Source organism: Zalophus californianus, chromosome 11, assembly GCF_009762305.2.
Source record: "Zalophus californianus isolate mZalCal1 chromosome 11, mZalCal1.pri.v2, whole genome shotgun sequence".
NCBI lineage: Eukaryota > Metazoa > Chordata > Mammalia > Carnivora > Otariidae > Zalophus > Zalophus californianus.
This window is the reverse complement of record NC_045605.1, coordinates 32,795,135-32,818,407: the sequence shown is the minus strand read 5'-3', so window position 1 is coordinate 32,818,407 and position 23,273 is coordinate 32,795,135. Positions and strand designations below refer to the sequence as shown.

At 37.6% G+C, this 23,273-nt stretch overlaps 1 protein-coding gene and 1 pseudogene across 1 annotated transcript in view; both read left to right on the top strand.

Moving 5' to 3' along the window:
* Positions 1 to 23,273, top strand: part of CNTN5 (contactin 5) — a 1,400,310-nt gene that overhangs the window by 1,073,578 nt on the left and 303,459 nt on the right. Inside the window, exon 12 of the mRNA XM_027581317.2 lies at positions 11,696 to 11,877. Within this exon, the coding sequence (XP_027437118.1) occupies positions 11,696 to 11,877 (182 nt within the window). The remainder of the gene's footprint in view (positions 1 to 11,695; positions 11,878 to 23,273) is intronic.
* LOC113914372 lies at positions 20,077 to 22,442 on the top strand (annotated as a pseudogene).

The following is a 23,273-nucleotide window of genomic DNA, read 5'->3' as shown; positions in this document are numbered from 1 at the left end:
TTGGGGTGCACGTACCCTTCAGATCCCTACATTTGTATCTTTGGGGTAAATACCCAGTAGTGCAAATGCTGGATCGGATGGTAGCTATATTTTCAACTGTTTGAGGAACCTCCATACTGTTTTCCAGAGTGGCTGCACCAGCTTGCATTCCCACCAACAGTGTAGGAGGGTTCCCCTTTCTCCACATCTCTGCCAACATCTGTCCTTTCCGGACTTGTTAATTTTAGCAATTCTAACTGGTGTGAGGTGGTATCTCATGGAGGTTTTGATTTGGATTTCCCTGCTGCCGAGTGATGTTGAGCACTTTTTCATGTGTCTTTTGGCCATTTGGATGTCTTCTTTGGAAAAATGTCTGTTCATGTCTTCTGCCCATTTCTTGATTGGATTATTTGTTCTTTGGGTGTTGAGTTTGATAAGTTCTTTATAGATTTTGGATACTAGCCCTTTATCTGATATGTCATTTGCAAATATTTTCTCTCATTCTGTCGGTTGTCTTTTGGTTTTGTGGACTGTTTCTTTTGCTGTGCAAAAGCTTTTTATCTTGATGAAATCCCAATAGTTCATTTTTGCCCTTGCTTCCCTTGCCTTTGGGGATGTTTCTAAGAAGAAGTTGCTGAGGCTGAGATCGAAGAGGTTGTTGCCTGTGTTCTCCTTTAGGATTTTGATGGATTCCTGTCTCACGTTTAGGTCTTTCAAACGTTTGGAGTCTATTTTCGACTGTGGTGTAAGGAAATGGTCCAGTTTCATTCTTCTGCATGTGGCTGTCCAATTTTCCCAACACTAATTGTTGAAGAGACCGTCTTTTTTCCATTGGACATTCTTTCCTGCTTTGTCAAAGATGAGTTAACCATAGAGTTGAGGGTCCATTTCTGGGCTCTCTATTCTGTTCCATTGATCAATGTGTCTGTTTTTGTGCCAGTACCATACTGTCTTGATGATGACAGCTTTGTAATAGAGCTGGAAGTCCGGAATTGTAATGCCGTCAGCTTTGCTTTTCTTTTTCAACATTCCTCTGGTTATTCGGGCTCTCTTCCGATTCCATACAAATTTTAGGATTATTTGTTCCCTTTCTTTGGGAAAAGTGGATGGTATTTTGATGGGGATTGCATTGAATGTGTAGATTGCTCTAGGTAGCATGGACATCTTCACAATGTTTGTTCTTCCAATCCATGAGCATGGAACGTTTTTCCTATTCTTTGTGTCTTCTTCAATTTCTTTCATGAGTATTTTATAGTTTTCTGAGTACAGATCCTTTGCCTCTTTGGTTAAATTTATTCCTAGCTATCTTATGGTTTTGGGTGCAATTGTAAATGGGATCTACTCCTTGATTTGTCTCTCTTCTGTCTTGTTGTTGGTGTATAGGAATGCCACTGATTTCTGTGCATTGATTTTATATCCTGCTACTTTACTGAATTTCTGTATGAGTTCTAGCAGTTTTGGGGTGGAGTCTTTTCGGTTTTCCACATACAGTATCATATCATTAGCAAAGAGTGAGAGTTTGACTTCCTCTTTGCCGATTTGGATGCCTTTGATTTCTTTTTGTTGTCTGATTGCTGTGGCTAGGACTTCTAACATTATGTTGAATAGCAGTAGTGATAGTGGACATCCCTGCCGTGTTCCTGAACTTAGGGGAAAAGCTCTCAGCTTTTCCCCATTGAGAATGATATTTGCTGTAGGTTTTTCATAGACGGCTTTTATGATATTGAGGTATGTCCCCTCTATCCCTATACTCTGAAGAGTTTTGATCAAGAAAGGAGTTCTGCATGGAGCACTGGGTGTTATGAACAAACAATGAATCATGGAACACTGCACCAAAAACTAATGATGTAATATATGGTGATTAACATAACAATAAAAAAATTAAAAAAAAAAAGAAAGGATGCAGTACTTTGTCGAATGCTTTTTCTGCATCTATTGAGAGGATGATATGATTCTTGTTCTTTCTTTTGTTAATGTGTTGTATCACGTTGATTGATTTGCGGATGTTGACCTGCCTTGCAGCCCAGGGATAAATCCCACTTGGTCATGGTGAATAATCCTTTTAAGGGACTGTTGTATCCTATTGGCTAGGATTTGGTGAGAATTTTGCATCCATGTTCATTAAGGATATTGGTCTGTAATTCTCCTATTTGATGGGGTTTTGTCTGGTTTGGGGATCAAGGTAATGCTGGCCTCATAAAATGAGTTTGGAAGTTTTTCTTCCATTTCTATTTTTTGGAATATTTTCAGGAGAATAGGTATTAATTCTTCTTTAAATGTTTGGTAGAATTCCCCTGGGAAGCCATCTGGCCCTGGGCTTTTGTTTCTTGGGAGATTTTTGATGACTGCTTCAATTTCCTTAGTGGTTATACGTCTGTTGAGGTTTTCTATTTCTTCCTGGTTCAATTTTGGTAGTTGGTACATCTCTAGGAATGCACCCATTTCTTCCAGGTTATCTAATTTGCTGGCATAGAGTTGCTCATAATATGTTCTTATAATTGTTTGTATGTCTTTGGGGTTGGTTGTGATCTCTCCTCTTTCATTCATGATTTTGTTGATTTGGGTCATTTCTCTTTTCTTTCGGATAAGTCTGGCCAGGGGTTTATCAATCTTGTTAATTCTTTCAAAGAACCAGTGCCTAGTTTAGTTGATCTGTTCTACTGTTCTTTTGGTTTCTGTGTCATTGATTTCTGCTCTGATCTTTATAATTTCTCTTCTCCTGCTGGGTTTAGGCTTTATTTGCTTTTTTTTCTCTAGCTCGTTTAGGTGTAGGGTTAGGTTGTGTATTTGAGACCTTTCTTGTTTCTTGAGAAAGGCTTGTATTGCTATATATTCTCCTCTCAGGACTGCCTTTGCTGTATCCCAAAGATTTTGAACAGTTCTGTTTTCATTTCATTGGTTTCAATGAATTTTTTTTATTCTTTAATTTCCTGGTTGACCCATTCATTCTTTACTAGGATGCTCTTTAGCCTCCATGTATTTGAGTTTTTTCCGGCTTTCCTCTTGTGATTGAGTTCTAGTTTCAAAGCACTGTGGTCTGAAAATATGCATGGAATAATCTCAATCTTTTGGTACTGGTTGAGACCTGATTTGTGACCTAGGATGTGATCTACTCTGGAGAATGTTCCATGGGCACTAGAGAAGTATGTGTATTCCGTTGCTTTGGGATGGAATGTTCTGAATATGTCTATGAAGTCCATTCGGTCCAGTGTTTCATTTAAAGTCTTTATTTCCTTGTTGATTTTTTGCTTATATGATCTGTCCATTTCAATGAGGGGGATGTTAAAATCCCCCACTCTCATTGTATTGTTGTCAATGTGTTTCTTTGCTTTTTTTATTAATTGCCTTATATATTGGCTGCTCCCATGTTAGGGGCATAGATATTTACGATTGTTAGATCTTTGTTGGATAGATCCTTTAAGTAGGATATGTCCTTCTTCATCTCTTATTACAGTCTTTGTTTTAAAATCTAATTTATCTGATATAAGGATTGCCACCCCAGCTTTCTTTTGGTGTCCATTAGCATGATAAATGTTTTTCCACCCCTCACTTTCAATGTGGGGGTGTGTTTGGGTCTAAAATGAGTCTCTTGCAGACAGCATATCAATGGGTCTTGTTTTCTTATCCAATCTGATACCCTGTGTCTTTTGATTGGGGCATTTAGCCCATTTACATTGAGGGTAACTATTGAAAGATATGAATTTAGTGCCATTGTATTGCCTATAAGGTGACTGTTACTGTATATTGTCTGTGTTCCTTTCTGATCTATGCTGCCTTTAGGCTCTCTCTTTGCTTAGAGGACCCCTTTCAATATTTCTTGGAGGGCTGGTTTCATGTTTGCAAATTCCTTTAGTTTTTGTTTGTCCTGGAAACTTTTTATCTCTCCTTCTATTTTCAATGACAGCCTAGCTGGATATAGTATTCTTGGCTGCATATTTTTCTCGTTTAGTGCTCTCAAGATCTCATGCCAGTCCTTTCTGGCCTGCCAGGTCTCTGTGGATAGGTCTGTTGCCAATCTAACGTTTCTACCATTATAGGTTACATATCTCTTCTCCCGAGCTGCTTTCAGGATTTTCTCTTTATCTCTGAGACTCGTAAGTTTTACTATTAGATATCAGGGTGTTGACCTATTTTTATTGATTTTGAGCGGGGTTCTCTGTGCCTCCTGGATTTTGATGCCTGTATCCTTCCCCACATTATGGAAGTTCTCTGCTATAATTTTCTCCAATATACCTTCTGCCCCTCTCTCTCTTTCTTCTTCTTCTGGGATCCCAAATATTCTAATGGTGTTTCCTCTTATCGTATCGCTTATCTCTCAAATTCTGCCCTCGTGATCCTGTAGTTGTTTATCTCTCTTTTTCTCAGCCTCTTTATTTTCCATCATTTGGTCTTCTATATCACTGATTCTCTCTTCTGCCTCATTTATCCTAGTAGTTAGTGCCCCCATTTTTTTTAAAAGGTTTTTTATTTATTTATTTGACAGAGAGTTAGAGAGAAGAGCACAGCAGAGGGAATGGCAGAGGGAGACGGAGAAGCAGTCTCTGCACTGAGCAGGGAGCCCGATGCGGGACTCAATCCCAGGACCCTGGGATCATGACCTGAGCCGAAGGCAGACGCTTAACCATCTGAGCCACCCAGGCGCCCAGTGCCCCCATTTTTGACTGCACCTCATTAGTAGCCTTTTTGATTTCGACCTCGTTAGATTTTAGTTCTTTTATTTCTCCAGAAAGGGTGTCTCTAATAACTTCCATGCTTTTTTCAAGCCCAGCTAGTATCTTACAGTCATAATTCTGAACTCTAAGTCTGACATCGTACTATTGTCCGTATTGAGTAGGTCCCTGGCAGATGGTACTACCTCTTGTTCTTTTTGCTGAGGTGATTTTTTTCGTCTTGTCATTTTGTCCAGAGGAGAATAGATGAATGAGAGAACAAAATGCTAACAGGTTAACAATGTCCTCAGCAAATATACTCTGTACAAATCAGAAAAGACCTGAAACCAGGGGAAAAGAAAGGGAAAGAAAGAAAAAAGGAAGAGAAAAAAAAAGAGAAAAGAAAAAGAAAAAGATAAAAACAAACAAAAACAGAACAAAACCCAAAAAAAAACCAGAATATGATCAAATATGATCAGGCTAGTGTATAGATCAGTGTCACACACTAGATTTTGGGCGTATTTTGGTCTGTTAGAAGAAAGTGTCTCCTAATATTTTAAAGGAAGAAAGACTTACATATGTACAAAATAAGGTTTGATACAATGAAGGGGTGGAAGACTGTAAACATGAAAATTATAAAAGATTTTATAAAAGGAATTGATAAGATAAGAATTTGTTTGAAAAAAGAAAGAAGAAGATTAAAAAACAAAGAAGAAAAAAAAAGAAAAGGGAGAAAAAGTGATCAGGCAGGAGCCTAGAACAAAGCCATACACTAGTGATTTAGGGTATATTTTGAGCACTCCATGCTCACCCGGCCTGTGACCGAGCATTTCTATCTCTGGCTCCTGACCCCGTGTGGTGTCTCCAAACCCAGCAGATCCCTGCGGTGCGCTTCCGTGCTGCTCCTCTGGGGAAGGAAGGGGAGTCTCCCCAGCTCTGCCGCTTGTTGGGTCCCTGCTGGAGGAGCAGTGGCCCAACTGGGCCGTGGACCACAGTTTATGGCAACCCCGACCTGAGAGCCCGGGCCTCGGCTCTGTCTCTGCAGCCGGCTTCCGCACTCTGATACCTGGGAGCTCTGCTGCACTCAGGCACCCCCGGTCTTTCTGTGACCCCGAGGGTCCTGAGACCACACTGTCCCGCGAGGGTTCCACCCCCCGCTTAGCCACTGGAGCGACGTCCCTCAGTGGAGCCAACTTCTTAAAAGTTCCGATTTTGTGCTCCGCGGCTCTATCACTTGCCAAAAGCGGCCGACGGAGGCCCCCTCTCCTGCCATCTCTCCTCCTGAATATCGCCTCGGATTCACTTCTCTGCACGTCCTACCTTCCAGTAAGTGGTTGCTTTTCTGTTCAGAGAGTTGTTGCTATTCTTCTCTTCGATCTCCTGTTGAGTTCGTACGTGTTCAGAATGGTTTGATCCTTATCCAGCTGAATTCCTGAGACCAGACGAAACCCAGGTCTCCTACTCCTCTGCCATCTTGCTCTGCCCCTGAGGGAGTTCTTAATTAGACACTGATATCACTCTTTGGAAGAAATTGTCTTGTTTACTCTCCAGGGTATCTTGGCTCTACTCTGACATTTTCCTTTTTGTTTTATTCCATGGCCATAATTGAAATATGTATTGAGGAATATTCCCTCCTTGCAGGCCCAAATTTTGTAGTTCAAATTCTCTGTTGATCTACATTTGGAAACCTAAAATTTGTTTTAAGGCTCAAATGCTCAATGTTTTGTTGTTCTTTAAATTCAGACTCCTGGTTTCTTTGGCAATGCAGTTATCTCAATATCTAATTGGCTTCTGATCTGTTTGCTTCCACTCAATTCCATGTACTAGTAACTTCATTCAAAGTTATTCATTAGAAATAATTAAGTCCTCATGTCTTTTTTTCTCAATATACTGGCAGCTACCTTGAAGCCATCAGGCTTTGTTGGGAAGACCAAAACCCTTAGCTTTGCCATGGGATTGATTTTTAATGGCCCCCTGATATCTTATATCTTTTTATTCTTATTTCTACTGTCTAGGATCTAAAAATGAGGTTTTCTAATCTAATTTCTAATCAATTATGTATTGCCACAGCAATGCTGCATAACAAAACACCCCAAAATTTACCAGCTTAAATCAATAACCATTATTATTTATAACAAAACAAAATTGGTTGTGTGGTTCTACTGATCTGGCTCAGACTGAGCTGATAACAGCTGAACTAGCTCATAAATATGTCAGCTCTAGGGTCCATTGGAAGCTGGTTAGCCTGGAATGTCCTTTGCCTAGACAATGTGGCCCTGTTCTATGTGCTCTCTCATTCTCCTGCAGGCTAACTTAAATGGTTCTCATGGCAAAGGCAAGGGCCCAAGAGAAAGAGCAAAAGCACACAAATCCTTGTAAAGCTACATTCTAATAGCCAGTCATTAGGCATTCTAATAACAAGTCATAAGGCAACCTAAATTCAAAGTATTGCTTAACAGACTCCATCTCAAAATGATAAAATCTGTAAAATCACATGGCAAAAGATATTCATATAAAGTAATTGAGAAGGAAGGCCATTTTTGCAACTAATCTGCTTTACTGACCAAGATCCCACATTTTGCAGTCTTTCTATTCTCATTAATTCTGCTGACAGTCCATCCAGTATTTTCCTGACTTCATCTCTTTTTTCTAATACTTTGATGAATCCACACACACTTTTAATATTCTATTTTCTAACTCCTTCAGTAGCTTACGTAAGCATTTGGATGACCTTTCCAAGTTATCAAAGATAAAAGTTTTACCAGATTGCTTTGCCACTACATAACAGGGTCTTCATTTTCTCATTCCCCAGTATCACATCCTATCTTTTTCATCCTGACTGTTCCAAATATGTTATGTCTTGTTATTACAGTTATCCATTTTTATGCCAATTTCTATGTTAGTAAAGTAATGCTAGTAGGTAAAAGAAGCATTCAAATATTAGGGTCTTAGAAAGATAAACATTTATATATCATTCACACAGAATCCAAAGAGAGTTATTGATTGGCACTGGTGAGGTAGTAGCTTGAAACTTTCCTCTACACAGTTGTTTAAAGACCTAGTCTCTGCTATCTTCAACCTTTAAATTCCAAAATTATCCTGGGCATTGATATCCACCTAAGCAAAAGAGAAAGATAGAATAGAGACTTTTGGGGGAATTATTCCACTACATTTCAGGGTCAGAAATCATGGTCAGCATCATGGTCATGCCTATTTACATAGAAAAAAAAGCAAATATGTGCCCAGGAGAAAAAAGAAATGGATTTGGGGAAGGGCTGAGCTTCCCACTCTTTGCCATATTACATTTATTTGGAAAATTATACTTTTTAAATAATTATACTATTAATTTTGCTATGCATTCTTAAAATCTAGAGTTAATAACCTAACCTTCCTCCCCAAAGTAAAAGAACTTTAGGACATATTACCTCTTTACTCACTCCTTTTTAATTTCATGCTCTTTTTGATCAACAAATTCCACTGAAGATTTATTTTGACAAAAGTTAAATTTCTTTAAAATTTTGGAAAACACTAAAATAATATTTGAATTACACAATTAACAACAAATATATCAAAGCTAATTTTTAAACTTTTATCATAAATAAAATATACTTTTTTATGGACATGTAACTAAAACAATAATTCATCCTGTATTTAGCTACAAAGATTGACTCAACAAACTCCAAAAGGCAGAAATGGTACAACTTACTCTCTCTACAAATCAAAACATATGGCATGTAGCTATATCTGATATCAGAGGACAAGACAGTCTTATATGTTTCATTATTAACCATAAATGATAACTATATTGATCATTCAGCTCAAAACATTAGAAGTACAATATAAATGTGCTGATCAAAAAGAGGAATAAGTAAATAGAAAATGGAAATTCGTGAACTCAAACAAACAAACAAACAAACAAAAGAAAAGCTGAAAACTCAAAATTCTCATTTTAAAGACCAATAAAATAGATAAAATCTAACAAAACTAATCATTTAAAAATCATTATATCTAACATTTATTGAGTACTCACTATTTGCAACATGTTTTGCTAAGTGGTTTACAAAAACATAGCTCACTTAGTGCTCAGAATAATATTATGAGAATCATTATTTCATAAACACCTATTAAGTACCATGTGCCTAGCACTCTATGAGACACTGTGAACATACTGATAAACAAGAGAAATAATACTGCTGCCCTCAAGATATTTGCATTCTGAAGGAGCAAATAAATATGTCCATTTTACAGATGGAGAAATTAGATGCATTAACTTAGATAACCTTCCTAAGATCACATAACATCTTTGTGTTCCAATTGTATTTTTAACCTAAATTGCATTCCCCAAATTCCATGCTCTTAATCAACATGCAAAGCTTAAAAAGTTGGGGGGTGGGGGGCTGCAGGTTGGGGAGAAAACATATACTACTGAAATTATAAAGGGGATACAAACATCCTCATCATATTATTGCAAATTGTTTTTGCCTGCTTGCTCTGTGCCAAGTACTTTAAATAATTAATGTTCACAACTACTCTCTGAAATACGTCCTATTATTTCCACCATATTTTACATTTGAGGGAACTGAAGAAATAAGATGTTAAATAACATATAGTTGCAGAACTTTTTTATCCCCAGGAAGTCTAGCTATGGAACCCATACTTAACTACTACTACAATGTGCAACCACTCATGATTAAGGAATTTTTAATAATTTTAAGCAATTATTTATGCAACTTACTGCTAAAACATTGAAATTAGGGATGGAATACTTGGAAACAAACCAACCACTAACTCACTAAGAAGTAAGCACACAGAAAACCAACAAACCTAATAAGTTGAAAATAACCTCACCTTTAAATATAGATGCAAAAATCCTAATTTAAAAAAAAATCGTAAATCAATTCTCATACATATTAAAAAAATGATATGTTGTGCCAATGTAAGGATTATTCCAGAATGCAAGGTTCAATCCTCTTGGATGTTGGATATATGTACCTACCTAAATAAACAAGAAAAATTGTCAACTCTAATCCAGAAATTTCAATTCTATGCCTTATTCCTAAGAAATAAATCAAAATGGTGTTCAAAATACACAAGTGTTTATCATAGCATTGTTTATAATAGTGAACATTGCTATCCTTTCTATAAGAAAAATTAGTGTAAAAAATCTTAGACTTAACAATTATAATCTATGGTAGAATGTTATAAGAGCTGTGAGTTATAAAAAATACACAAATCATTTATATTTAAAAGAGAAAAAAAATCCCTGAAGACTACACAAATAAGGAAAGACTTTGCTGTGGAGGAGGCATTTAAGATAGGTCTCAAAGGATTAGTAGGATTTTAACAGATATAATTGGAAACACACAGAGATATGTTTCTGGGTCAGGAGATACGGAAGGAAGTAGTGAGAAATCTAATGGAAAAAGTAGACTGGGTCTAAACCATAAAGTGCATTAAATATAGATAGTAATAAATAAATCAGTGGCACAGAATTGAGAAGCCTGAAACAAATTCAAGTATCTGAGACCAATTATACGGGAAAGACAAGATACCAGATATTGTAGAGAAAGGAGTTTTACTTTAATGGTACTGAAATAATTAGTTATATTCCCTATCTAACACCAAAAACATGAATATAATCCAGGTGGATTAAAGATCAAACCATTCAAAACAAAAACAAAAAGCAAACAAACAAACAAAAAAGCCCACAAGATACAGCCAGAAACAATGCAGACAATATGGATATAAACTTAGGTTTACAGATAATTTTTTAAGTAAACAAAAATATAGAGGTTGTGAAGGAAACTATAGATATGTTTGTTTCTCCCCAAAATGTTCATAAAAGTGTATCAGAGATGCCATCATAAACTAACAATACACTGAGGGAGAATTTTTCTGAGAAACAAAGTCTTAGTGGCTCCAATACATAAAGACCTAAAAATACAAATAGGCAAATAGAAAAATGAAAGAAAAAATAGGAAAATAATATAAGCAAACAATTCACAGAAAAGCAGATGCAAATAGCCAATAAAAGTCTTAAAAAAATTCCATCTTCTTTGAGTTCAGAGAAATATTAAAGTTGCAACAAAATGTCATTTTTTACTTTTTGATACTGACAAAAATTAAACAGATTGATCACATAAAATGGTTGCAAGGATATGGGGAAACAGCCTCATATATTACTGATAGATATGGAAACTGCTACTATATTATTGAAAAACAATCTGGCAGTACTTATTAAAATGAAAAATGTGAGTGCCCTTTGATCCATCAATTCCACTTTTGTGAATGTCTGCTGCAGAAAATAAAAGCAATAGCATATGATATATGGGCAAGGTTGTTTATAGCAATATTGTTTTTTAGTGGAAAAAAAGAAAAAAAAAACTGGGACTACACTTAATGCCTAACTATAGGGGATGGTTCATGAAATTCTGATACATCTATAGAATGGAATAATAGACAGCTATTAACTAGAATAAGTCAGGAGTTGATCTTGAATTTGATTTTTTAGTTATAAAATATCAAGTACACAACTTATTTTTTTAAACAAAACAAAAATAACTCATCATATGTATACATATATGCATCATAAAGACAAAGTGGGAGATTACATGCAAACTGTATATGTTATTGCAAAAAGAAGATATTTTTGGAAGTGGGGGTAAAAGAGTTCTTAGTTCATTTATTTCATGAGTCTTTTGTTTAATGTCTTCGAATTCATTCATTCATTCATTCATTCATTCATTACTTTGTAATTTCATCAAATTACTTTGTCATTCAAACAACTTAAAAGTTTTTTTTAAAAAGTATAATGTATTAAAATGTATAAAATATTGTCACTAAATTGCTTTACTGAAATATGAAAGAAAAGGAAACTATCCTCCTTGAGTGTAACTACTTCCCAAACAAAACACATGGAAAGTGAAGTATATCAACCAGCACGTGGTCCTTAATTGTGATTACACTTTATTGTACTCAGCCTATTAAGTGCTTAAATTACCAGATAATAGAATCTATGTTCCTAATACTGGAAAGTGTATTAACAGCATTTTTGCTCCTTATTGTAGCCCAGTTCCAACAATCACATGGATGAAGGTTAATGGTTATATTCCTAGTAAGGCACGTCTGCGGAAATCTCAGGCAGTGCTGGAAATACCCAACGTGCAACTGGATGATGCAGGCCTATATGAGTGCAGAGCTGAAAACTCACGTGGAAAAAATTCCTTTCGTGGACAATTACAAGTATACAGTAAGTGCCCTCACAAAGCATGTTGCTCTAGTCCCAAAAGTCAAACTGAAAATGCAAATTAATTTGAACTAAATATTGTTTGTTAGGTAGTACAAAAAAAACAAGTAATTTATAATCATACTTCTTTTGCATGGTAAAGCATCATGTAAAATTACCCTATGCACAGAAGTGCTTTAAATTAAAAATGAATGGGGAATTATCAGGTTCTTTGTACTGAGAGTTGATACACTTAAAAATGAGATGTTTCCCTGACACCAAAGCCATTCTCTGATGAGTTAAAAATCTTGTAACCTTCATTGATTTATTCTTTCCCTTGGCCTGAGTCAGGAGTTGTAAGCTATTGCCCATGAACCAAATCCTGCCCAGCAGTCACTTTTTTGTAAATAAAATTTTATTGGAATGCAGCCACACCCATTTGTTTTCATATTGTCTGTGTCAGCTTTTGCACTGCTGTGGCAGAATAAAGTAGTTGAGACAGAATTAAGTAGCTGATTTGCAAAACCTAGAATATTTGCTATCTGGTCCTTTACAGAAAAAAATTTTTGCTGACCCCTGGCTTAAATTAATACATCTATAAGATAAATAGCCTCTACAGCCTACAAGCATTTATATTGTCCAAAATGTCAAAGAACCAACCAGGTTGTGTGTAAGAATTGGGTAAATATACTTCAAAAATATCTTCAATCTCATCTTTACTTCTAAGGATCATAAATTATATCTACTTTTCATATTTGCTTTTATAGTATATATTATGCATAATGGGCAAGTGTTAGTATTCTTATTTCCTAAATGAGGACAGTTTTCAAAAAAAAAAAAAAAAGGGAATACTATAATCCAGAGCATTGTTATAAGAAAATTCAGAAGCTTTCAATATGAAATTATCCAAATTGCATATTTGGCTGTATCCACCAAGAAACTACAACTGTCACTGTATCTCAAGATCAGTTCTCCTAAAAAGCCTAATATCCTTCAGAGGAACTCTTAAAGAATAGCTTTAAATATTAATATCTGAATTCAACCTGGTTTTTCTTTCCTTATCTCTAATAAATCCTTTAGGATTTCAGCAGTCCAACCTTATTGAATCCACTATGCACATTTCATTCATTCATTTATGTGCCTATTATTGCTCTACATCCTAGCAGTAGAACTTTCAAGGAACTCGTGGTCCATTAGATTAGATGAAAAAACAAACCCCACATTAGAGCAGAGCATGCTGTCTGTTGTGATAAAGCCATGTGCAAAGAATTATGGGAGCAGAGTCCACTGCATTCTCCTGGGATGATCCAGGGAAAGCTTTCCAAAGGCTTTCTTTAAGCCTTTCTTTAAAGGCTAAAGAGGGAAAAGCATCCTGGAAAAAACACATAGAGTCATTCAGAAGTTTGTAAGATTGAAATACTACCACTGGTTTGTTTATTTTTAGGCTATGGGTATTATAGTTTGATGAAATTCACAAAGCAAACTGTTTATATTTCTTATTACATAATTAAGTCAACTGTCTAGCCATAGGGAAAAAAAATTGTTGCTTCTGAACCCCAGGGAACAATAATTAACATTCAAATCATATCAGTTTGATTTGATTTGAATCCTATCAGTAATATTCATATCATACCAGTTTATCTTCAAAAGTCTGAAGTGATACTAGTTTGTCTCTACAGATAAAAATCTGATACTGAAATACAAGTCTTGAACCAGAACCTTTCCACTCAGAACACAAGAAAATGCAAGCAGTGCCTGTTACTCTTAAGACGATTTGGGAAAAGTTCCAAATCTTTCTGTGTGGTGAAAAAATGGCCCACACCTAAATTATAATTAGATTTACAGTTTGAGACAGAAGTTTCTATATGGCACTACTCTACTTGCACCCCTCCCCACTCCAGCTACTTGATTCATAGTAGTAATGATTATTTCCAGGAAAATAGAAAAAAAAATGATTTCACTCAATATTACTGTTTACTTTAAGAGAGTATGCTACAAAGAAATAAAGTGTGGGCTCTCCTTGTCACACACAATTTGATATACCCTGTAGGCCAACAAGGTAAGGACAAACCTACCCAAATCGTGCATCATTTTGGATAGAAAATAATCAAGATTGTAGACTAGAAAAAGAAACCGGGCCAGCTTGCTACTCTGGTATATATTTCTGAGAGTTTGGGAAGGTATCTGGAAGAATTTGGCCTTTCACTGTAGCCTGTATTTAGGGTGATTTTCTACTCTGCTCCTAATTTTGCCTGGATAGTCCCAGTTTATGTCTTTACCACTGGGACAATTACAACAAGCTTTATTTCACTTCAAGAAGTATCTTGATTATTATGTATTCACCCAATTTGTACTTTTAAACCTGTTGCCTTTGACATAAGGGCCTTTCTCCTCACCCACCAAACTCTGTAGAAAGTAGAAAGAATCTTGGCTAACAGTTCCACTTGACTGGCAGTTGATACAGAATAGCATGATACATGAATATTCCACCATACCCACAGTTTGTATTTGGAATGTTCTCCTTTCAGGAGAATGGATTTCTGTTGGAAGCTCTATAACCTGAGCTTCACCTATTGGAATAAGTAGAAGTAGACACTTTTTACCCAAATGGTCAATATTCACACAGTACTGAAAACATAGGGTTTTTCCTGTGGCTCACTTTCTTTTGGAAAGTGTAATTACAGGAATATTTTACATGTTCAGTTAGATGTTAGATTCAATGGATGAAACAAGGTTCCAAGGCAACCTTTCAACCTTTCTAGTCTCATTTTTTTTTTTCTGGTCAAATCATTATGAAATAAGTGCTAATATAGGTGGTAGGGATAAATTTAAACCATATATTTTATTATTTATAATTCAGAATCTATATTATAAGAATAATGCAACAAATGACACAACATACAGAAGGCCATGGTAGTAAAATAATAAAAATTAAGGTAAACTTACATGACTTTTTTTTTTATTTTTAAAAATAATTTTATTTATTATTTTTTTCTTTTTTAAGTTTTATTATGTTATGTTAGTCACCATACATCATTATTTTTTGATGTGGTGATCCACAATCCATTGTTTTCGTATAACACCCAGGGCTCCATGCAGTATGTGCCCTCCTTAGTACCCATCATCGGGCTAACCAATCCCCCCTCCCCCTCCCCTCTAAACCCTGTTTGTTTCTCAGAGTCCATAGTCTCTCACGGTTCATCTCTCCCTCCAACTCCACTGCCCTCATTTTTCCCTTCCTTCTCCTAATGTCCTCCATGCTCTTCCTTATGTTCCACAAATAAGTGAAACCATATGATAATTGGCTTTCTCTGCTTGACTTATTTCACTTAGCATAATCTCCTCCAGTCCCATCCATGTTGATGTAAAAGCTGGGTATTCATCCTTTCTGATGGCTGAGTAATATTCCATTGTATATATGGACCCCATCTTCTTTATCCATTCATCTGTTGAAGGGCATCTCAGCTCTTTCCAGAGTTTGGCTATTGCAGACATTGCTGCTATGAATATTGGGGTACATATGTCCCTTCTTTTCACTACATCTATGTCTTTGGGGTAAATACCCAGGAGTGTAATTACTGGGTCATAGGGTAGCTCTATTTTTAAGTTCTTGAGGCACCTCCACACTGTTTTCCAAAGTGGCTGTACCAACTTGCATTCCCACCAACAGTGTAAGAGGGTTCCCCTTTCTCCACAACCTTTCCAACATTTGTTGTTTCTTTCCCTGTCCATTTTTGCCATTCTAACTGGTGTAAGGTGGTACCTCAATGTGGTTTTGATTTGAATTTCCCTGATGGCTAATGACGATGAACATTTTTCCATGTGTCTGTTAGCCATTTGTATGTCTTCTTCAGAGAAGTGTCTTTTCATATCTTCTGCCTATTTTTTGACTGGATTATTTGTTTTTTGGGTGTTGAGTGTGAGAAGTTCTTTATAAATCTTGGATACCAGCCCTTTATCTGTAGTGTCATTTGCAAAAATCTTCTCCCATTCTGTGGGTTGCCTCTTTGTTTTGTTGACTGTTTCCTTTGCTGTGCAGAAGCTTTTTATCTTGATGAAGTCCCAAAAGTTCATTTTTGCTTTTGGTTCACCAGCTTTTGGAGATGTATCTTGAAAGACGTTGCTGTGGCCAATGTCAAAGAGGTTATTGCCTATGTTCTCCTCTAGGATTTTGATGGATTCCTGTCTCACATTGAGGTCTTTCATCCACTTTGAGTTTATCTTCGTGTATGGTATTAGAGAATGGTCCAGTTTTATTCTTCTGCATGTGGCTGTCCAATTTTCCCAGCCCCATTTATTGAAGAGACTGTCTTTTTCCATTGCATATTTTTTCCTGCTTTGTCGAAGATTAGTTGACCATAGAGTTGAAGGTCCATATCTGGGTTCTCTATTCTGTTCCACTGGTCTATGTGTCTGTTTTTGTGCCAGTACCATGCTGTCTTGGTGATCACAGCTTTGTAATATAGCTTGAAATCAGGCAACGTGATGCCCCCGCTTTGTTTTTCTTTTTCAACATTTCCTCAGCGATTCAGGGTTTTTTCTGATTCCATACAAATTTTAGGATTGTTTGTTCCAGCACTTTGAAAAATTTCATTGGAATTTTGATCAGGATGGCATTGAAGGTATAGATTGCTCTGGGTAGCATAGACATTTTAACAATGTTTATTCTTCCGATCCATAAGCATGGAATATTTTTCCATCTTTTCATGTCTTCTTTAATTTCTTTCATGAGTGTTCTATAGTTCCTAGAGTATAGATCCTTTACCTCTTTGGTTAGGTTTATTCCGAGGTATCTTATGGTTTTTGGGGCTATTGTAAATGGAATCATTTCTCTAATTTCTCTTTCTACAGTTACGTTGTTAGTGTATAAGAAAGCAACTGATTTCTGTGCATTGATTTTGTATCCTGCCACATTACTGAATTGCTGTATGAGTTCTAGTAATTTGGGGGTGGTGTCTTTTGGGTTTTCCACATAAAGTACCGTGTCATCTGAGAAAAGAGAGAGTTTGACTTCTTCTTTGCCAATTTGAATGACTTTTATTTCTTTTTGTTGTCCAATTGCTGTTGCTAGGACTTCTAGTACTATGTTGAACAACAGTGGTGAGAGTGGGCATCTTTGATGTACTCCTGATCTTAAGGGAAAGGCTCTCATCTTTTGCCCATTGAGGATGATATTCACTGTGGGTTTTTCATAGATGGATTTTATGAACTTGAGGAATGTTCCCCCTATCCCTATACTCTGAAGCACTTTAATCAGGAAAGAATGTTGTATTTTGTCAAATGCTTTTTCCGCATCAATTGAGAGGACCATATGGTTCTTCTCCTTCCTCTTATTAATGTGTTCTATCACATTGATTGATTTGCAAATGTTGAACCACACTTGCATCCCGTGGATAAATCCCACTTGGTCATGGTGGATGATCCTTTTAATGTATTGTTGGATCCTATTAGCTAGGATTTTGTTGAGGATTTTGGAATCCATATTCATCAGGGATATCAGTCTGAAATTCTCCTTTTTGATGGGGTCTTTGTCTGGTTTGGGGATTAAGGTAATGCTGGCCTCATAGAATGACTTTGGAAGTTTTCCTTCTGTTTCTATTTTTTGAAACAGCTTCAGTAGAATAGGTATTATTTCTTCTTTGAATATTAGGTAGAATTCCCCAGGGAATCCATCAGGCCCTGGACTCTTGTTTATTGAGAGGTTTTTGATCACTGCTTCAATCTCATTACTGGTTATTGGCCTATTCAGGTTGTCAATTTCTTCCTGTTTCAGTCTTGGCAGCTTATAGGTTTCCAGGAAGGCATCCATTTCATCCAGATTTCTCAGTCTATTGGCATATAGTTATTGATAATAATTTCTAATAATTGTTTCTATTTCCTTGGTGTTAGTCATGATCTCTCCCCTTTCATTCATAATTTTATTAATTTGGGTCCTTTCTCTTTTCTTTCGGATAAGTCTAGCCAGTGGTTTATCAATCTTATTAATTCTTTCAAAGAAGCAACTTCTAGTTTCATTGATCTGATCTACTGTGCTTCTGGTTTCTAATTCAATGATCTTTGCTCTAATTTTAATTATTTCTCTTCTAATGCATGGCTTTGGCATCATTTGTTGCTTTTTCTCTAGTTCTTTAAGGTGTAGAGTCAATTTGTGAATTCAGGATTTTTCTATTTTTTTGAGTGAGGCTTGGATGGCTATGTATTTCCCCCTTCGGAGCACCTTTGCAGTATCCCATAGGTTTTGGACCGGTGTGTTTTCGTTCTCATTGATTTCCATGAATTGTTGAAGTTCTTCTTTGATTTCCTGGTTGACCCATCGAGAAGAATGAGTATTCTGTTGTTTTAGGGTAGAATATTCTGTATATAACTATGAGGTCCATCTGGTCCATTGTATCAGTCAAAGCTCTTGTTTCCTTATTGATTTTCTGCTTAGATGATCTGTCCATTGCTGAGAGTGGAGTATTGAGGTCTCCTACATTTAGCGTATTGTTATCAATATGATTCTTTAATTTGGTTAACAGTTGGCTTATGTAGGTGGCTGCTCCCATGTTGGGGGCATAGATATTTACAATTGTTAAATCTTCTTGTTGGATAGACCCTTTAAGAATATATAATGCCCTTCTGTGTCTCTAACTATAGACTTTAGTTTTAAAATCTAATTTGTCTGATATAAGAATTAGACAGCATATGGATGGGTCCTGTCTTTTTTTCCAATCTGCAGCCCTGTGCCATTTTATGGGAGCATTTAGGCCATTCACATTGAGAGTGATTATTTAAAGATATGAATTAATTGTCATCATGTTGCCCGTGAAGACATTGTTTTTATAGATTGTCCCTGTAAATTTCTGTTGTATATCACTCTTGGGGGTCTTTGTCCTTTTATAGAACCCCCTTAATATTTGTTACAGGGCCAGCTTAGTGGTCACATATTCTTTCAGTTTCTGTCTGTCTTAGAAGCTCTCCATCTCTCCATTCATTCTAAATGAAAGCCTTGCCGGATAAAGTATTCTTGGCTGCATGTTCTTCTCATTTAGTACCTTGAATATGTCTTGCCAGGCCTTTCTGGCTTGCCATGTCTCTGTGGATAGGTCTGACCTTATTCTGATGTTCCTCCCTCTGTACGTAAGATTTGTGAGTTTTACTATTACATGCCAGGGTGTTGGCTTGTTTTCCTTGATCTTGGGAGGGGTCCTCGCTGCCTCTAGGATGCAAATGTTTGTTTCATTCCCCAGATTAGGGAAGTTCTCAGCTACAATTTGCTCAAATACATTTTCTAGTCCTCTCTCTCTCTCCACTCCCTCCGGGATTCCAATTATTCTGACATTGGAATGCTTCATGGTGTCACTTATTTCTCTGATTCTATTTTCATGGATTCTGAGTTGTTTTTCCCTGGCCTCCTCTTTTCCTTTTTTATCTATTATATTGTCTTCCAGGTCACTTATTCATTCTTCTGCCTCACTTACCCTAGCTGTTAGATTATCTAGATTGGATTGGATCTCATTGATAGCAGTTTTAAGTTCTGCCAATTCACCTTTCATTTCTGCCTTTAGAGACTCTATGTTGCTATTAATTGATTTCTCCATTCTAGCCATTGTCTTCACAATTGCTAGCCTGAACTCCGTCTCCAACATTTTGGTTATATCTGCATCCATTTGTAAATCTGTGGCATAAATCATAATCTCTGAGTCTTTTCTATTTTGGGGGTTCCTCCTCCTAGTCATTCTGTTGATGGGTGGTTAAGGGAATGTATAGAGTCCAAATTATTGACCAGAACCCAAGCAAGATGCTCCTGTTTTCTAGGGACCTTAGGGTTGCTGGCCTCTTGTTTTCTCAGGCTGTCTTCTGGGGGCGTGACCTGCCATGCTGTTACTCAGGCAACCCTGTTTGGGCAGAGTTGCCCTGCCCCCCTGTGGCAGGGGATGGGCTCAGTGGGAACCAGTTTTGGGGGCTTTTGTTCTCTGGCAGCTTTCCCTGGTGGCTTTCCGCGTCTCTTCCACAAGTCAGAGTAGAAGAGACCATTTCTAATCCTCTGCCTCAGAGCAGAGAGTCTGCAGTCTCTTCTTCAGTGAGCTCTCCAGGCCACACTATCACCGTTTCTGTCCGTGCTGCTATAAACTACAGCGTCCTGGGTTGTGCACCCCTTGGCAGCACTCCCAGTCCTGCCTCCAGGTCAGGGCACGTGTCTGCCCTTTGTGCTTCTAAAACCGCCAGCCGCTCCCAGTTCACATGTGTGACCCCACCGCTCCAGGTCTGTGAGTCTGTGCCCGGTCCCCAGCGCGCGAGGCTGTCGCTCACTGGCAGTGTAGGATCCCCATGGCCAGGCACCCTCCCGCTGCCATTTATTCTCCGATATCTGCCCACAGAATCAGGGCTGCCTGCTTTGTACCTCAAAACCAATCGCCCGCGATATTCTGTTTGTAGAGATCCAGATCTTCTTACATCTCAGGCTGATTTCGTGAGTATTCAGAGTGGTCTGGTAGATATCCAGCTCAGTTCTGGGGACCAGTTGAAATAGGGTCCCCTACTCGTCCGCCATCTTTTTTTGAAATAAAAAAATCCTTACATGTCATATTTAACCAATACATTTGAATAACAATACTCATGAAAAGGAAAAATAACTAAATTAGCAAAAATAAATTTAGGGGCACCTGGGTGGCTCAGTTGGTTAAACCTCTGGATCTTGATTTCAGCTCAGGTCTTGATCTCAGGGTCCAGAGATGGAGCCACAAGGGACGTGGGGCTCCACACTCAGTGGGGAGTCTGCTTCTCTCCCAATCTCTCTCCCTCTCCCTTTGCCCCTTGCCCTGGATCACGGATGTATGCATACACTCTCTCTCAAATAAATACATCTTTAAAAAAAAAATTTTAGTAATAATTGAAACTTAGAAAAACTGCATATTTATTCTATTAAATAGTCTCTTGTTCATAATATAGGGTAGCTTTATTTTTTTTTTTAAGATTTCATTTATTTACTTACCTGAGAGAGAGTGAGAGAGCACAAAGCCAGGGGAGCAGCAGAGGGAGAGGCAGAGGCAGAGAGAGAAGGAGAAACAGGCTCCCTGTTGAGCAAGGACACCGATGCAGGGCTGGATCCCACGACTCTGGAATGATGACTTAAGCTGAAGCCAGACACTTAAACACCTGAGCCATCCAAGTGCCCCTATATGGTAGTTTTATAGATGAAATAATATTTTTGATTATTTCTGTCCCTTCTAGTTTCTGATGATTAATCAAAGACTTCATTTTAACTAGTCACACAAAAATTTTAGTCTTTATATTTCCAATATAAATTGAATGTTCCTTGTTAAAGTTCTCAATTAAAATGGAAAGAAAGAATGAGAAACAAAGGAAGAAAGAAGTAAGGAGGTAAGAAGGAAGGAAGGAAGTTCAAACAATTTTAAGCAAATTTATATATAAGGAGCTCTCAACAGGAGGTACTTTGTGTACAGAAAAATATATAAAGATTCATGATCTTTGAGTTTAAATACATATCATGTGTCCCACCAACTAGTAATTTGTCACCCTGTAGAGTAAGGACACTGTCCTATGATCATTGAAACGTTGGTATTGACAGTTTAATTAGAAATATAACAGTATTAAAATATACCTGTAACTAAGATGCTCAAAAAAATTACATTGCATTGTACTAAATATCCAGTAAGGAACACTGTTTTATTTTCATTGCAGGGTAGTGTTATAGGTTTCCTTATTTTTGTAAAATCTTTGGAGAGCACCCTCACAAATTTTAATGCCTGCCAATGTCTGCAATTTGATTATACGCTTTTCCAAGACAAAAACTGTTTTTGTTTGTTTTGTTATTTTTCTTATTTTTCCCATCAATAAGCATTATGTCTGGCCCACAGTGGATAATTTTTACAACTCCATGCTATTATAAGGACTAATGATTAGATATACACACAATTCTTCAAGGTACTCTGTAAAGAACAGATGTTAGTCGGGTAACCGACAACGCACTCGCGGTGCCCGCAACAGGGAGCCTGAGGTCCCCAGCCTCGCAGGCACTGCCCTGCTGGGCCGTCTGGTGTCTGTGGAGCACCAAGGCGGCTGGGCCGCGGGTGCAGTAGGAGGCTGAGAGGCCTGCTTGCCCTGCGGGTGAATGCGGAGGCCCCGGCAGTGAGGGACCCCTTAGAGGAAGAGAGCATCGCACTGTCTTCTTCCGCCTCTGTCCCAGCGTGTGATGCTGTGGTTGGATATTTAGAGGTCATTATCATGGATGACGGACAAGTTCCAATTATTTCAAATTTCACAGTCTCATACTACCAGGAGTTTGAAGACAGAAAATAATAGAATCACCTATATGCCTATTTTTAACGAATCTGTTTCTTTGGTGGAAAAGTATTTTGAAGAACAGCTACCGGAGCAGATTCTTGGATTTAACATGGCGGCTTTCACAAGTTTAGAGCACCATAAGGATGAAGTGGTTGACGTATGCGACATGCTGCTCACACTTACGGAATTTCTAAAAAGCTTTAAAAGAAGGAAAGGGATTGGATTTAAGTGACTGTTTAGTGGTGGCTTTGTTGTGTTAATCATCTTCTATAACAGTTTCCCAGAAAGATCTGCAGCCCTAGGTCCCACCTCCAGGCAATGAGATCTTCTTCCTCATCTTCCTCAGTGTTGCCCAATAGACTGGGAGAGGTTTTGGCTAATGTGACAGAAGAGTTACATATTGGAAAGATTGTCTTTATTCTGCAAGTCTTTATTAATGTTAAGTATTGATGGGTCAAAAGACAATCACCTGACCCTCCTGAGACCTATTTCTCCTGAAGCACCTTCTTATGTTCAGTAACCCTAGTCCTCCTCCCTGAGTAGATGCCTTTCTCAGAGGCCTCTGAGTCAGGCTTCTCTGGAACAACCCCAAGTCCAGCATTCCACCCACCCGCCCCAGTATGCAATGTTGGTGTGTCAGTATTTGGAAGAACTCACCATCTCCAACTGTCTTTGGCCCAACCGGCTCTGCATGTCCCACCTGGCTTTTTGTGCACTCACAGCTTTCAGTTTCAGTCTTGCAGCCTCAAAGGTGTTTTTGACTATTTGGGAGATTTATCAAGGGTGTTACTCAAGCAAGCTGCCCCTCTTGAGATTTCTGAAGCATCTTCTATCACAGCTAGTCTTGGCTCCAGGAGTCAACTGAAAGAGCTGTCCTTTACCTAAAGCTATGCATGAAATCAATTCCTCGTCTTATATTTATAGTCCTTGAATTACTGTGCCCTGCTGGTCTTGACGTAGTCCCACTGTTTCTATAAATCTCTTTTAAAAATTTTTGGAGGGTGCCTGGGTGGCACAGTTGATTAAGCTACCGACTTTTGATTTTGGTTCAGGTTATCATTTCAGGTATGAGATCAAGACCCGTGTTGGGCTCCACCCTGAACATGGAGCCTGCTTAAGATTCTCTCTCTCCT